The 15,543-nt window shown below is 40.8% G+C and overlaps 2 protein-coding genes across 2 annotated transcripts; both read right to left on the bottom strand.

Moving 5' to 3' along the window:
* Window positions 1-179: 179 nt before the first annotated feature.
* LOC141018956 (5-hydroxytryptamine receptor 3A-like) lies at window positions 180-3,349 on the bottom strand. Its single transcript, XM_073493711.1, has 9 exons — window positions 3,087-3,349; window positions 2,783-2,946; window positions 2,580-2,624; window positions 2,358-2,467; window positions 1,762-1,934; window positions 1,517-1,677; window positions 1,234-1,444; window positions 991-1,149; window positions 180-774 (listed from the first exon to the last, which is right to left on the bottom strand). The coding sequence occupies exons 1-9, from the start codon at window positions 3,124-3,126 to the stop codon at window positions 500-502; spliced, it is 1,338 nt and encodes a 445-aa protein (XP_073349812.1). The 5' UTR covers window positions 3,127-3,349; the 3' UTR covers window positions 180-499.
* A 68-nt stretch (window positions 3,350-3,417) lies between these two features.
* tsen54 (TSEN54 tRNA splicing endonuclease subunit) lies at window positions 3,418-15,522 on the bottom strand. The gene is made up of 12 exons (XM_073493709.1): window positions 12,496-15,522; window positions 11,290-11,448; window positions 10,983-11,046; window positions 10,795-10,878; window positions 10,549-10,647; window positions 10,419-10,471; window positions 10,129-10,242; window positions 8,708-9,158; window positions 8,370-8,505; window positions 8,213-8,273; window positions 6,212-6,325; window positions 3,418-4,798 (listed from the first exon to the last, which is right to left on the bottom strand). Exons 1-12 carry the CDS (start codon window positions 12,549-12,551, stop codon window positions 4,648-4,650), a joined length of 1,542 nt encoding a protein of 513 aa, XP_073349810.1. The 5' UTR covers window positions 12,552-15,522; the 3' UTR covers window positions 3,418-4,647.
* Between the last annotated feature and the right edge of the window lie 21 nt (window positions 15,523-15,543).

Here is a 15,543-nt window from a genome sequence, read left to right on the forward strand (position 1 = left end):
ACTCGTTCTTTGGTGCAGTCTCGGGACAGTTTTAAAGCACATTTCATGGTACACTATTCAAAATTAGAATACTTGTTTTGTGTTTTGTGAATATTTTCAGTCCCTAAAAAATAATGCGACACATTTCTTTTGACTTTTATTGCACAATCCTTCAACAAAACAAAAATGACCTTTTCCCCATTAAAACCCTTATATTATGTTCTTCCTCTATCCCTTTTCTAGACAATATAGAAATTAAATGTCATATTTAAAAGAAAAACCCCCGTCTCCTGACTATTTACAACAAAACAGAACATGCAGGCTGTAAATTCATGTTTGAACACATCAGTGATCTGTTGTGCACTTTAAAAAAGAAGAAGCAGTCGAATCTTTGAAGGACAGAAAATGTGAAGACACAATCAGTCAGAGGTTAAAAGAGTCAGGTGACTAGATTTAAGTGTTTTTTTAGTTTAAGATGTCTTAATGCCCCGTTGATAATTGGTAGATTATATGAACATCATCATAAACCGTTTTGAATCCACTCGAAATACATGAATGTCAGGAAAGTGGTAACAGTAAAAAAATAGAAGAAGAAGAACACGGAGTCTATGATTTGAGCCACTCGTTTGTAGAATCCAGTCTTTGTCTTTTCTGTCTCTTGTCCTTCCATTTCCCGCCGAGCCGCCTTCACTTCCATCAGGATTCGCTTCAGCAGGTCGCGGCCGCTCGGCCCGTCCAGAGGAAGGCAGCTTCTCTCTGGTTTCACCTGGCCGTTCTCCACAGATCCAGCAGACTCTGTGTAGGAAGATAAATCGTCAGAACGAGCTGGTATACTACGAAAGTTTTGTTCAGTGTGGAAATGTGGTCTTGCATTTGGTCAAAACAAGCCCTAAACCTGCGTTAGATAGAAATCTTTTACTTTTACTGTAGTCTGATGTTTTTAAAAGTCTTTCCACAATAAAAAAGAAGGAAAACAGAAAAATGAGAAATCTTTAGTTTGAATAAACGTACCTCTGTGACAGTCTGTTTCCAGCTGAATCTCCTCTTTGGCATCAACACATCTTTTCTCCTTCTTGACACAATAATCATCGAGTTCGAATAAGAAGGAAATCAGCATGGCCTCCAGAACGCTGATCCCCACCAGGGCGAAGATCGCGACACTGTAGCTGGCTGGAATGAAGGCGCAGAGACATTACAGGTCAGTGTGATGTCAGTGAAGAGGACGCTGACGACCCTATCGCGGTTAAATCTCACCGATCATCGGCAGCTGGTCCTCAGTGGACGGCAGCATGTCTTTGAGAATGAGCAGCAAGACGGAGATGGAGAGCAGGATGGTCACTTTGAAGCTCATCTTTTCTCCGCTGCCCTCACTGATGAAGAACGAGGCCAGATCCAGGATCAGTAAGTAGAACAGGGGCACGATGAAATTTATCACATAAAGCAACGGCTTCCTGATGATTTTAACCTGAGAAAACAAATTCATTAGAGACAAACACACCTGAAGAACAGAGAACTGCTATCAAGAATCTGGTCCTACCCTGTATACAAGTTTGCTTTGAGTCTTTTGGCCTACGGAGATATTAAACACGTAAGTGTCCATCTTTTCAAGCTGCCATTCTCCCTGTGTGATCATGAAGGACTCAGACAGTTGGGTCAGGGTCGTGTCATTGTTGAATGTTCCCAGCTTTATACTTTCATCTGTGAAGATCACAAAAAAAAAAGTATTAGGTCATTATTTCAAACATGTCCCGAAACAGTTCTGGATGATCTGGTGTCATTTACCATCAGAGATCATGGATGCAAATGTGATGCTACAGAGTTGCGTGTCGAAGGGGAACAGCCGCAGCTTTAGCTGACAGGTGGCGGTGAGTCGCTGACGGGCGCTCACCATCACCCAACCGTCAGGAGACACACTGGCAAGTGCACCTCTTTGAGTACTCCCACTGTCAGAGGCACTGAGGGAGTGAAGAAGGTTTTAATGGAGAGAAAAGAGGAAATTAAACACAGTGAAAGGATTAACTGGTTTTCTTGTCTTCATCAAAGACCAGCTGGTTTGATCAGTGTAGAATCAAACAAATCACTGCAGCAGTCACCAGGATTATAATCCAGAATGTAGTGCTTAAATTCTGGATCTGTGGGTGTCGCAGAAATAAGGTACATAAATAAGGATATTATTATAATTATAATATGCTGCTCTGTAGCTGAGAACATCTTCACACGTTTACCTTCTTCAGCTTTTTTTCTTTCACTTGATAAAACTTTCTTCACAATGAGTGAGTGCAGCTTTCCTGAGCCTCATTCGTGAATTATCACTTTAAATAAGATCTGATCCATAAAATGCAGTTTTGTCATAATATGATATTAAAGTAAATACATACTCCTCTTGGATGTTTATATCAGGGATCCACAGCCTCGACGTCGGCACGGTCAGCTCGTCTATCCCACAAAAGTCTGAAGAATTCCAAGTTAGGAATTCATTTCGCCAACCCTGGAAAAATACAGTTTGAAAACACTTTATGGCACAAGAGATTAAAGCTAAAGCCAAATGACGCTGCTGAAGTTAAGAACGGACCCCGGATGTTTTTAAAGACTTTTCTTACCATTAGAACCCAGATGTGACTCGTGACAGTCTGAAACTTCATATCCTGCAGACAATCAGCAGCACTGCGGTGAGTTTTCACAGGCATTTAAACCAAAAACAGCATGTTTGCTTTCCTCGGATAAATCTAGTTTCTATCCACACATGTATTCAGGGTGAATTATTCCAGGTGTTGAGATATGTGTCTGAGATTTTGCCACTCACCACTTGTAAAATACCATACATATACATGTCCATCAGAACAACGGAGGATGTCGTCCAGTTCTTCACCGGTCGCATGATCGACAGAAGTTCATTAGATGTTGTCAGGTTAAAGTGTTGCAGAAGACTCGAGTATGAGCAGTCTGAAGTCTGACCGCTGGAAACACCTGCAGGGAAAAAACACAGAAAACCTTAATAAACGAGGAAAACACTCAACACATCCTCATCCTGATGTTTCTAAAGAACAGCTTCAGTTTTCTAATGTTATAACCCAAACCAATCTTTTAAGTTTAATTTAATAACTCACCAATTAGAGCAACAAAGACGAGAATCCTCGGAGCCGACATGGCTGTTTGCCTTCACCTCGATCTGAGCAAAATCCTTTTAAGCTGCAACGCTACAAGAACAGCTGAACAATACGACAGGTAAGTGCGGAAGAGACTTCAAAAGATCTAATTAAACGCTCTGCTCTGCGGTCTACAACATAAATCCCCAGAACACACAGAACATTTCTATTGTCGACCTGCAGCTGAAGCAAAAAGTCAACATGAGGAGATCTCGGAGTTACATCAGAGTGCAAACTGTTCTGGATGCTTACAACACCTGTGGTCGAGAGGAAAAAGGCACATGACTAGAAATGATTCAAGGTTTTTTTTTATTAGAAAATGTAGAAAAAGAACCTGCACATTAAAAGAAGTGAACAGCAACATCTCAGACAAGAACCAAGAGAGCTCCAGAACTAATTGTTTCACCTTCAGCCTCCCTGTAAATGTCATATTTACACTCTTAATCTTCTGAATAGTTGGTTTCAAACACGTATCTCAACTCACGATCCACTTATTAACTCGATCTCTATCTCCAGAAGCCCGAGATCGCACAGCCATTTTATACTTTTATGCATTTTATGCTGCGACGCTGTTTTGCTGTGAAGCTCCAGAAATGTTTTGTGGACTACGAGACTGCACCTGACTTTCCATCAGCGTGGAGGGAGGAGACGATGACTGGATCTTAGTTTGTAAGTTGAACTGTTCCTTAAGAGTTATATTTACGATATGAATGACGAATCATTAACATTTCTGAAACAGCAAAACTAACGTGCAAAGTGAAGCATTCATGTGACTACAGCCTCTCAGATAGAGGCACAGTTCATTCTGACACCACGTTTTATCCTCTAAAAAGCAGGAAGACAAGTTGTTTTTGTAAAAATGTGCCGTTTTGAACTCAAGAACAGGGTACCTACACTGTTTCTTGTTTAATTTAAGGATTACATTTTTTATTTGAATATTTTCCTCCTCACTGCAGGGCTGATGCTTTCAAACTCAACTGATAAGTGAGTCGGCAGGAGCTGGAGCTTCTGTAGTGGAGCGTACAGTATCATTTTTGCACTAAACGACTTCCTCAGTTTCTTTTTTGGGACACTAAATATCTTACAGCCTGTTGCAGAAGCTCACGATATTGTGACGTGTCTTTTCTTGTGTTTATGTTGCACAGATGTCGTAGCAACAATTAATTTCCTACTAGGAATAAAATACTCAATAGTTCATATACTCATGTTCATATATGATGGTCTGTTGGACCCAAAAATCTAAATGGAAAATGACCTTTTCTGTCTCAAAACACTGTCAAAAGTTTAAACAAATCCCGAAAACCGATAAAATGAATTTGAAAACTACCAGATTTGGCACAGCTCAGAGGATCCCACAGACACGACCTGAGCATTCAAACTTTGGCACGAAAAGACAAACAAGCACTTCTTAGGATCTTCTTTACATCTTTAAAACAACGACTGGTGACATGTTTTCATTTCTTCTCCAGCCGACCCGACAGATGCAGACTGATATAAAAGTCCTGTGGTGTTGTTAAAGGTCTCAGGGGAACACGTCAGTGGGCAGGTGGAAGTCTTTAAAGGTGTAGAAGGAGATGTCTCCGTGGTCGACCACAGCGAACACCACCGGGACGTCTCCACCCTGGAAGGCCAGGAGCTTGATGGCACGCAGGTCGGGGACGGGGCCGTCGAAACTGAGAGACAACAGGGAGGAAATCAATTCATGTTGTGCGATTCAAGAGAGAGACCAAAGTATTACACCAAGTATTTTGATAATCGATTGATTTTCTTTTCTGCTTTTCTTCATCATTTCTGACAGTAATTAAAGAGTCTCTGGGTTTTAGACTGTTGTTGGACAAAAGAAGCAATTCGGGAAATCTGATGAACATTTTTCACAATTTTAGAAAACTGAACAGTTTCAGTTTCACTGTTGAACAGTGTCTGATATGTGACATGAAAAGATTCATCTTCATCGTCTTCTTCTCCTTCCTCTCCTTCTCCTCCTCCTTCTTCTTCTTACTTCTTCTCCTCCTCCTCCACCTTACTCTTCTCCTCCTCTTCCTCATCCTATTCCACCTTCTTCTTCTCACTTCTTACTTCTTCTTGTCCTCCTCTCCCTCCTCCTCAACCTTCTTCTCCTTCTTCTCCTCCACCTTCTTCTTCTCCTTCTTCTCCTCCTCCTCCTTCTTCTCCTTCTTCTTCTTCTTCTTCTTCTTCTTCTCATCCACCTTCTTCTCCTCCTCCTCCTCCTCCTCCTCCTCCGGGTGGAGTTAAAACACTGCACCCCACTGATTGGTCGGTTGGAACAGTGAGAGTATTTCTCATCCTCTGCGCTCTGAGGTAGGATTTCACTTCCTGCTTTTTCGGCGGTCTTCTGTCTCACTGCCATCAACCTTTACTTTAGTAACGCTTGTTGTAACAAACAACTACTCACGTGTGCTTCGTGTAGCGATCGTGTTGTCCACTCTGAGTGAGTGGCTGATGATAAAGCGAGCGGAGCAGAGGAATAAACGCTCATCAGTTTGCAGAGGACAGGTCACATCCTCACTGTCTCGTCTGTTGTTACCCCGAAATCGGCTGGTAACAACCCCGCCTACGTTTAAGGTAACTGTCCACAGTGGAAACACAAAGCAGATCTGGCGTTTGGGTGCAGTTACCGCGGGTTACGCAGGGTTCAAAAGGTACCGAAAGCACTTCAGTGGACGCACAGGTTTACTCTATCAACAGGTAACTGAACGGCACAAACTTTCTTGTAGTAGTTTCCAGGATGCAGCTTCTAAAATGTGAGTGTTTGCTGCATTTCTCAGTTTTACATGATTGTGCATTTTTGTGTTTTGAAGCGTTCATCAGACAAAATCAAAGACAAAAGAAGTCATTTGAAGACGTCACGTCGGACTGTGGGCAGTTGTGGTAAGTATATCAGTAATCTCTGACATTTTACTGACCAAACAATTAAAATAATCAACAGATCAATTAGTTGATTGCAGCTCTACATGGGACAAAACGGTCGTTCATCTTTAACCACTATCATATTTGATCAGTGTGCGTCAGATGTCATTGTTTCTGGAAGATAATCCTGAATACACACAGTTTGTTTGATCACTTACCTGCACACACACATGCGGGAGTAAGGTTTCCCCGGGTTGCTCTTCTTGAAGTCGGCCACCGTATCCGGCTGGTAAACATTGAAACAAATCCTCCACTCATCTGAACCTTTTATACTGAGGAGACAAAGCACAACGCCTTCGTCTGAATGATGGACTCTCCATCACGGCACAATACATCAACCTCGTCGTACGCGAGCGCCACGAGGCCGTGACAAACAGCACCTCACGCCTTTGTCTCGGCGTCTTTATGGGTTTGTAAATTAAAGATCATAAACTGTGATGGCAGCGAGACGAGCCGGGTTCATATAAAGTCCAAACTGATTTATCCTCTTTGAGAGGTGACTCAGACCTGACTGTGATACAACAGCTTACTCCATCACGGTCGATGTGGTGTTCACCCAATTACATTTCAAGTCTTTCATACAAATTAGAATTTAAATTTAACACCTTTGTTTTCACGGTCAGTGCAGTCAGAGGATGACGGAGAGCAAGCAGGGACAAGAAGGCTCACAATTACTTATTCATACATTAAAGGAGCACTCCGTAGTTTTGGGGACGACATCTTAAGATCTTCATCAGCTGATTTTTTTCTGCCTGAACAAACTAAAAATTCAAACTCTCTTTGTTGTCATGACTGAATAAACTGAATAAACAAACTGATTTTAAAGGACAACACAATTTATACTGTTTTGCTTTGTTTATATGTGGCGGACCCTGCCACCTTTCTAGCTTCAAACAGTGTTCTGGGAGCTTATTTTCCTCAGAACAGCTTGTTTATTCACTTATAAAACAAAGTTTCTGTTATTACCTCATTAATATTGTAAATATATAAAATTCTGAGTTTGAATTTATTCTCCAAAACTACATAATGCCCCTTTAATTTATTGACTTTTATAAGACATTTTTGTCTGTATTTTTTAGCTCCGCATAATACTTACTCAGATAAGTGGAAATAAATTGATGGATTAATAAAATAATTATATTTTTTGTGTGTTTGTTCACAAAATATCAGCAACATTTTTGCCAACATAAAACCAGAATAACTAGAAAGGTTTTCCCGACAATTATAAGACTTGAGCACACGACCAAACGTTGTTGTTTTTTTTACATATTTATGTTATTTATGTTTTATTTAAGAGATTTTAATATTTGTTTTCACATTCCAGCTCCACTGTCTGAATAATAAAAGTTAAAGTTCACTCTCCTGCGAGCTCCCTCGATCTTTTTACAAAGAAATTACATTTTAATTTGGCTTTTTATGGAGTAGCTGCATCAGTTTTATTCTTTTAGTGTGTCAAGAATGTTACATTATCATTACTATTCTTATTATTGTATTTTATTTTATCTTTATTAATTTGTCTGCTTGCTTTTCTCTAATTTATTGCAACTGCTGCTTGTTTTAATCTGTTATTTCCACATTTTACATCCACTTTTATTGTTTTTATCGTGTATTCTTTTATCCTGTCTTTGTTCAGCATCTTGGGCTGCACCTTTGCATGACAGGTGCTATATAAATACAGTTATTATTAGTATTATTTGCTTTTTGAAATGGTCTTAATATGACAATAATAGAATAAACTTCTGAGACAATATATTATTGTGACAGGCCTAATAAAGGATTACACAGCCTCCTGCATGGACACTGCCCTGTCATGTCAGCGTCACATGTAGTTTATCAGTGTTTTTGCCAACAGCAGGCTGATTCAATGCTTTTCAGGACTTTAAGACCTGCAGATACCCTGTTGATTTAGGTTTGATCTCGGATAAAGACGCCTATAGACTGTACGCTTACAACAATCTCCCCTGTTCATCACATGTCACACAGAGTCGGATGGGGCTAATAAAACCCCGTCAGACTGAACGATATCAGTTTAAAGGCACGTCATACGAGGCGGTGAACGTCTGGTGACTGTTTTCAGTCCCGCCTGACTGAACGGACATCAGATAAGGAAAATCATTTTCAACTGTCAGTGTGATAACAGAAACAGAAACAAGTGATACCTGGACGCTCCCTCCAGCAGATGTGTCGATTTAATCACACTCATTTTATCCAGCAGCTCCTCTGGAATAAAAAACAAACATCACTGATTGAATCAGATACAACTGAATGATCCAGAGACCATAATAAACTCTAGAAACTGGGTCCGTGTGAACTCACCAGTGGGGATTGGCTGCCTGGGGTCATGTAGAGGAGTGACTTCTCTGTTCCACAGGTGAGCTGGTCGGCCTTTACGCCTCCCCTCCCGCCTCGCCAGGAGCTCCTGATACTCTGCCCAGTTTCTACAGCGCCGAACCTTCAACAGGAACGCAGAACGTGAGCCCCCATAATGTGCTCCTTGTGTACAAAGGTCATTTTTATTTTTGTTTAAATAATACATCTCCAGTTCTTGTAGGAACGTGCAGAATCAAAGAATCTCTTTTCTGCACCACTGTGTTTCAGAGATGAGCCGACCGTCCTCATATGTATATTGATGTTATACTACATATGTTACGAACCTCTCGGTCTCTGTTGATGTCCCAGCGGCGCCTTCGCTTGTCCTCCTCCCTCTTCTGGTCCTTTGAGGACATCTTCACCTCCCGCAGGTTTATCCTCCGCCTCCAGGGGGCGATGTCACAGACTCCCACAGCCACAGACCCAGGGAGCAGAGAGGGGTCTGGAGGGTACAGGCAGCTGGAGGAGCTCCCCCTGGAGCCCAGGTCAGGGAAGGGGATGGATTTGAAGTGCCAGCGTGAGTAACCAGAGGCAGGCTGGTGATCTGATCGCTCCCCGAGATCATCCGTCATCCACCAGGTCCTGCCCCTGCCTTCATCTGAGGAAGCTGCAGCGGCAGTCCCTGCAGACGCCGTCAGGGGTGATTCAGGAGGTTTTTTATCCTCTTCACATTCATGGCCACATTCATCTTCCTCCATTCTGTCAGCTGTAGGTCTCTCCTGGACTTCAGTATGACTACAGCAAGAGAAAACTTTGTGTAAGCTTCTGATTTACAAAAGTCTCAAGTCAGTCTTCATCTGAGCAACATTTTACAGTTAATCAGAAATGAAGCTGCAATAAAACTCAAAAACTTCCGGGTACGTTGGTGGATAGTTTGGATTTTTATTGGTTTGGATATTTTTTAAGGTCAGTCACTTTCTTTTGATCAACAGAAAAGTAAACACAAAGTTATGAGAACCAATAAATATCTTTTATCATTGAAAATTAAATATTTTTGGAACGTTGTTCAGAATGTGTGTGTATTATCAGAGTTGTAGGACTCTGAAGATGAAAGACCCATTAGAGACAAACAATCAGATATCTTGTTACACTCCGTTTCTGTCCTCAGTCTGACTTTGCCTCCACTGATTGATTTCATTTGCTCGGCTGCTTTTAAAGGTGAGCCAGTGGCAGCTGGTGAAATTTTTCTTGGGAGGTGGCGCTTGAAGTTCAAGTGTAACCAGGATTGAAAACAGCCTCCTGGTGTCAAATGTTTCTGAAAAATGCTTTAAATCAATCATACCTGTCTGAACGTACGCTGGCTATGATCTGAAAGTTTGAAAAAGGAGGCAGGGAAAGAGAAATAAAGCACTGACATCACTGCATGCAGTTAGCAGAAACTTCTTGTTAAACTCGCTCCTTAAAAAAAAACGAGTCGTCCTCCGTCTTGATGTCTGGTGCCCTCTATTGATCATCTATTGTCTAGCTGCCACAGGAAAAACTGCTGTTTCGTGTCATGATGGTCTGCACCCTGGCAAGGCCTCTACATCAAATTTTAGGTCGGTCAGATTTATTTAATAATCACTGGAGTTCCCCTGGAATTACTTTAAAATCAATAGCTTGTTTTATAAAGATAAATAATAGTCCTACTTTTTATTTCTTCCTGTTCTTTCATTGAGCAGCAGCTGCACAATAAAATCTAGTTGTGCCCAGGGCCTCTGTCTACCTGGATGTTGCGGTGGGGGTGGGGCTGGCACTGCGCTTCCTCTTCAGCTGTTTCCCCGCTCGGTCACGTGACTGCGGCAGGTTCAGCTGCCTCGTGTAGGACGACGGCTCCGAACTGGAAGAAGAGAAACATGACACACATTATTCTGACTTCCACAGCAACGACATTCAAAATATGAGTCACTAAAGATCCTTTTGGGCTGGATTTGTTTCTCCAACATATGTAATGATGTGTATGTCTGTAAGGGGCTTTAAATGCTTCTAACTCCGTCTGAATGAAGATTTTGATACCTGGGATCGAATCTGTGCACCACGTAGCCGAGCCTCTTCAAATGTCCAAACACCTTTGTGATGATAAAGAATCGTTAGACCAGTTCAGCAGTGCAGTCGTCCTTCAGGATATCTGAGTGTTTATTTGTACCTGATACTGCTGGAGGCTCACTGTGCTCGAGGACAGAAACTTCTCGTAGCCGTCCTGGATGGACAGCGGCAGGTTCTGGTAGAACACCTGCAGGTTCCCCTGCTCGCACAGGACACCCACATGTCATCAATCAGTATGTGACAGATCACATGTGTTGCAGCATGTGTGTTTTATAAATACTTTTGAATATTATTGTTGTAAGAGGGCGAACCACACCCTGAAGAACAGGTTTAATCTGCCACTCACACACTCCATCAGGTAGAGAGCCTCTTCAGGGAGGAGATGCTGCTTGCCGTTGGCAGAAAAGCCCATCGTCTGCCAAAACTTCCCCTAAAAAACAAATATTGTGAGACACAGTTTAATAATTTGAAAGACATTTTATAACAAGAAAAGCTGATTACAGGGTGTGTGTATTGATAGTTTGTTTCACTCACAGCAGGAGACTGAAGCTCAACTATCTGCTCACTTGGAAGCCATGTGGCCTTCACCAGGTTTCCTCTGCAGGAAAATAAAATGGACAGTATTTATCTCATGTTGGTGCTGCAGAGTGACAGAAGTTAGTTTTGTCAGACGATATACTGTCCCAGAAATAAGTGCAACAAACCATATTATTGTCATTTTAAAACCACTTTGTGCCACTGATATGATGATAATATAACAGCATCATAATTATAAGTGCACACTTTCAAAGAGCTATGAACTTTTAACTCTTCTGGTGATAATTACACTACGTTTACTCACAGTCTCTCCACTCTCTCCTCTGATATGAGGCTCCAGTGCTCGTTCAGACTCTGCTCGAGCCGCTGTCTTTGCTCGTCTGAGTCATTTGGGAAGAAATCCTTCTGACCTCGGACTGGGATCTTGTGACTCCTGGATCGGGCTGCAAACAGTTCAGACGGGCTGGAATTTAAAGAAATAAAGGCAAGACATATTACTACAAACTGAAAAATCACTGGTGTGGATGTTTTTCTACAAGAAGAAGACAACTTGGGGAAAAAAGTCTTATCACAGTTATGTAAAATCAAATAAACCATCTTTCCTCACTACATCTCAGCCTTTCCTATACTCAGGTGTGCAAATACTACAGGTTTGCAATTTATTTTTAAAATATAAAAATGTTGGTTTCTATTCTCGGTTATTTTCTCGGTATCGGCCACGAGAGTTAGGTCATTATTGTACCGGCTCAAAGAAATCAACATCACGCGTCCCTAAATCTCCTGAATAGCCACAAGAACAGACCATCCTTTTCATCTGCATGTGTTTTACAGCATGCTTAGATTATAAATACAGGAAACAGCATTCACACAGTTACTAACTTGCTCTTCTGCCTGAGCATTTCTCTGTTATATAACTAAATGAAAACCAGCTGCATGAATGTCTCTCAGTACTGTTTATTTCCACAGTGAGTCATAAAGTCATGACTCACTGCCATGGGACCTCACCCTGATTTTCTTATTTTTATTTTTTAAAAATAAGTTACCTGCATTATGCCTTGCCAACAATACACCCTGTTTAACCCACCATATATTAAACTATTGGCTAATGTGCACATCTAACCCCCCAAAAACAGCTTTTACTGCTATTAATTCTTTATTTTTAAATTGTTTCCATCTTGTTCCACAACTAATTTACACAAAATTAGTGTGGCAGAGAGAGCACAGTGTAGAATAATGACCTATTGACTACTGTATAGAAAGCTTTTGTGTTTTTCTAAATATTAACTGATGTTTTCCCAGTAAATAAAGTTGCATGCTGGTGCCACAACCTGACAACTTTTGCTAGCTTAGCTGACAGTTAACTGAACCGTCCCACCGTGTGAAAAGAAGCACACGTGGTTTCCAACGACACAAAATGTCTGACAAACAGCCACTGAGCGAGAAAAATGTGTAACGTATTGATCCCCTGTCGATAAATGTATTTAAAGTGTCAATAAAGGTGATAACGGACCTTAATACTTCACTGAAGAACTTCCCCTCGGTGTCTGTCTTGTTATGGTCCGCCATGTTTACCGGGCAGCGCCGCACTGTGCGATCTCCTCCTGGTCCTAGAGCCCGTCAGGTTCACTGGGTATTACAAGTAGTTACACACATGACCAGCAGGGGGAGCTGAAGTGGAAACAGCTGTTTATGGGATAAACATAATTCAGCCATTAAATTATGTTAATAACCACAACAATCATTCACTTAAATGTCCCAAACTCTTTTTATCTTTTTGCTGACTTTTTCTGAGTTTTTTGTTTCTTATTTATATTGTTTATATTGTTTCTACTGCTTTTTTTTAACTTATATTTTCTTTTTAACTTATTTATTACTATTGTTTTTAATTGATGCTCTCTATTTTTGCTATCCCCTTCGTTGCTATAATATTACAAACTCCCAGTTGCAGGATTGATGAGGGATTACCTTATTTTATCTTATTGTTTGGAATTAAAAAAGAAAATTTAATAAAGTAAACATTTTGGCATAAATGCTTGTGAACTTGTCTCTGTGATGGAACATTTACTGTACTTAAACATTACCATCTTCTACTTTATACTTTCACTCCACTTTGTTATGGAGGCAAATATCATAAGTAATTTTGCAGATGCATGGTGCTTCAGAGAGATTATTTATCGCCAATATATCTTTTCTTTTGGGTACTTTTTACAAAACTGATCTCTACTTAAATGCAACTGACTTGTTTTATGAAATACCTTTAAGAAGAAAATGCTGCAGGGGTCATAGTCATCCAACTTTCACCATGGTTTTAACATTGTTCAGTGATACAATATTTTCAAGTTTCATTTTAGTCTGTAAAAAATAACTGCATCGGGAATTAAAATGTGTAAAATGAGTTAATAAATACATTTTAATAAAATAAAATGAGGCTTTAAGTCATTCTTTTTCTATTATAATTTGTTCTCATCTATAATTACTTGTCTTATCTCTTGGTCTTTATGTATGAAAGTATAAATTTGCTAATTATCTAAAGCTGAAATAACTGCTCAATTAATCGATGAGTTAATAAACAGAAAATCAATCAGCAATGGTTTTTATTAGCCCGTGTTTATGTTTACTTAAGGATCCCCGATAAGAAGCACATGGAAGTGCCTCTAGTCTCCCTGGAGTCCCAAACATAAAAATAAAATATGGACGTGTAATGAGAATACAAACTATTTAAAGTTAGAAAATTTTGCTGATTTCTGACATTCTGTAAACAAACAACTGGTTGATTTATTGAGAAAATACATTAAATAGAAGATGCATCAGAAGATAAATTAATAACACAAAATGTTTAACTTGCTTCCCGAAAATTGGCTTCATATTTATTAAAACACCATGTAGTGCTTATATGCAACATTAATAGTATATTTGGGTTAAATTTGGCTATCAATAATAATGAATGATTATCAGGAATGATTATCAATTATAATAAATATTAATTTCCAATTTTGGCAACATTCACTCTTGTACAATATTAAATAGACAGCATGGAGGTTCAAAAGTCTTTTATTTAACACAAAGCAAAACATGTACTATATACAGGTGTGTGTGTGTGTGTGTGTGTGTGTGTGTGTGTGTGTGTGTGTCTCATAATCATAATCCAACTAACGTCAGTAAGCCAGAGTCCAACAGTCCTGTGCTTAGCCGTGCTATCAGGGCCATCCCGAGGCATAAGCGAACTAAGCGGCTGCTTGGGGCCCCAATCGAGAAAAAAAAAATCAATTTATTTTTTTTTACATATTAAATAAATTAAACAAGTGACATAAATGAATGAATGAATGAATGAATAATTCAAGACAAGATGATTCTGATTTCATGATCAATATAGGGGCCCTGAGGCTCAAGTCGTTGCGTGAAGTAACTACCTCAATAAGTCAAAAAGCAAAAGGCTACGAATCTGAATGAATTTAGGTATTGCCCTTCTCCAGCTGGCCATCCCAAAAATGCACCAGAATACAGGAAATCACATCTACCAAATTCAGAATTTTCTGGGGGAGGACCCCCAGGCCCCCCTTCCCCCATTTACACCCACTTTCGTACAAATAAGGTGGTGGTGGTGGTGGGGGGTCCTTATGCATCTGGGCCCAGGGGGACAGTAGTTCATAATCTGTCACTGTATTAATGCAATTTATAATGTAACATTATAGTGTGGCATTTGTGTCAATAATTGTCAAGTACAGGTGACTCCGCGGTGGTGGGAGAGGGGCCCCAAATCAAATTCTGGTAAGGGCCCCCAAAAGGCTTGGGCCGGCACTGCCTGGTATGCTATGCTGTGTGCTATGCTATCTCGGCCCAGTTCAACGTTACCAGTCTTTGAAGAAAAGGTGCTGGTGGTTCCTTGGCTGATGAGCCAAGCAGGAGAAGGTTGTAATCCCAATGTTGAACAGTGCTGTTCTTGCTGCGCAGAGTCCGATGAAAGAACGTGGATGGAGGAAACTGGTCGCTCCTTTCCTTTGCAGGGATAGTAAATCGGTACTGTGGGGAGAAGTTCTTTGGGCCTGCTGGAAATGCAGCTGGCAGCTTTCAGCAGCTGTTGGGCCAAGAGGAATCCAAGAGAAGAGCTGGGGGCAAGGCCCAGTGGGGGCAGAACTGGAGCAGAGAGAGAATAAAGGAAGGAGCCAGAGTTTTGACCACCTCCTCTGTCACCCTGACCAACAGTAGCTCAAAGCTCGGTCTCTTGGCAGTCTTTGCACCATGGTGTGTTTAAAAGTCTGCTTATTAACCAGTGTCCTCTTTTCGGGGCCTCTGAAGTTTTGTGTCCTCAAAATACCTCAAAATCTGAACTTTGCAGTTATTTATGTTGGCCTCACAGTTGTTTGTCAACACAGTGGATGTACAAACCTGTCCAAACGGTCAGATTCTGTGTGGGTAGGTGTTACATAGAGATGAGCAAAGGTTTATAGATGCTGTTATTTGCATATCAGGAGGAGTTTTGGGAATCACAACATAAAAAACCCCCAGTTCAGACTGTCTGCAGGAGGACCTCTGCAGCTGCACGGTTTGTATACAACCT

The sequence above is a fragment of the Pagrus major genome, chromosome 23 (genome assembly GCF_040436345.1).
Source record: "Pagrus major chromosome 23, Pma_NU_1.0".
Classification (NCBI taxonomy): domain Eukaryota; kingdom Metazoa; phylum Chordata; class Actinopteri; order Spariformes; family Sparidae; genus Pagrus; species Pagrus major.

What these genes read in the sequence shown, in the direction of transcription:
- LOC141018956 (XM_073493711.1), bottom strand. Translation starts at nt 3,126, where the DNA reads ATGTCGGCTCCGAGGATTCTCGTCTTTGTTGCTCTAATTG. An exon ending in GGACCAGCTGCCGATGATCG is followed by an intron (nt 1,150 to 1,233) that starts GTGAGATTTAAC and finishes CCTTCATTCCAG; the next exon opens with CCAGCTACAGTGTCGCGATC. An exon ending in GGAAACAGACTGTCACAGAG is followed by an intron (nt 775 to 990) that starts GTACGTTTATTC and finishes CTTCCTACACAG; the next exon opens with AGTCTGCTGGATCTGTGGAG.
- tsen54 (XM_073493709.1), bottom strand. Translation starts at nt 12,551, where the DNA reads ATGGCGGACCATAACAAGACAGACACCGAGGGGAAGTTCTTCAGTGAA. An exon ending in GAGGAGAGAGTGGAGAGACT is followed by an intron (nt 11,047 to 11,289) that starts GTGAGTAAACGT and finishes ATTTTCCTGCAG; the next exon opens with AGGAAACCTGGTGAAGGCCA. An exon ending in TCCCGCATGTGTGTGTGCAG is followed by an intron (nt 4,799 to 6,211) that starts GTAAGTGATCAA and finishes GTTGTCTCTCAG; the next exon opens with TTTCGACGGCCCCGTCCCCG.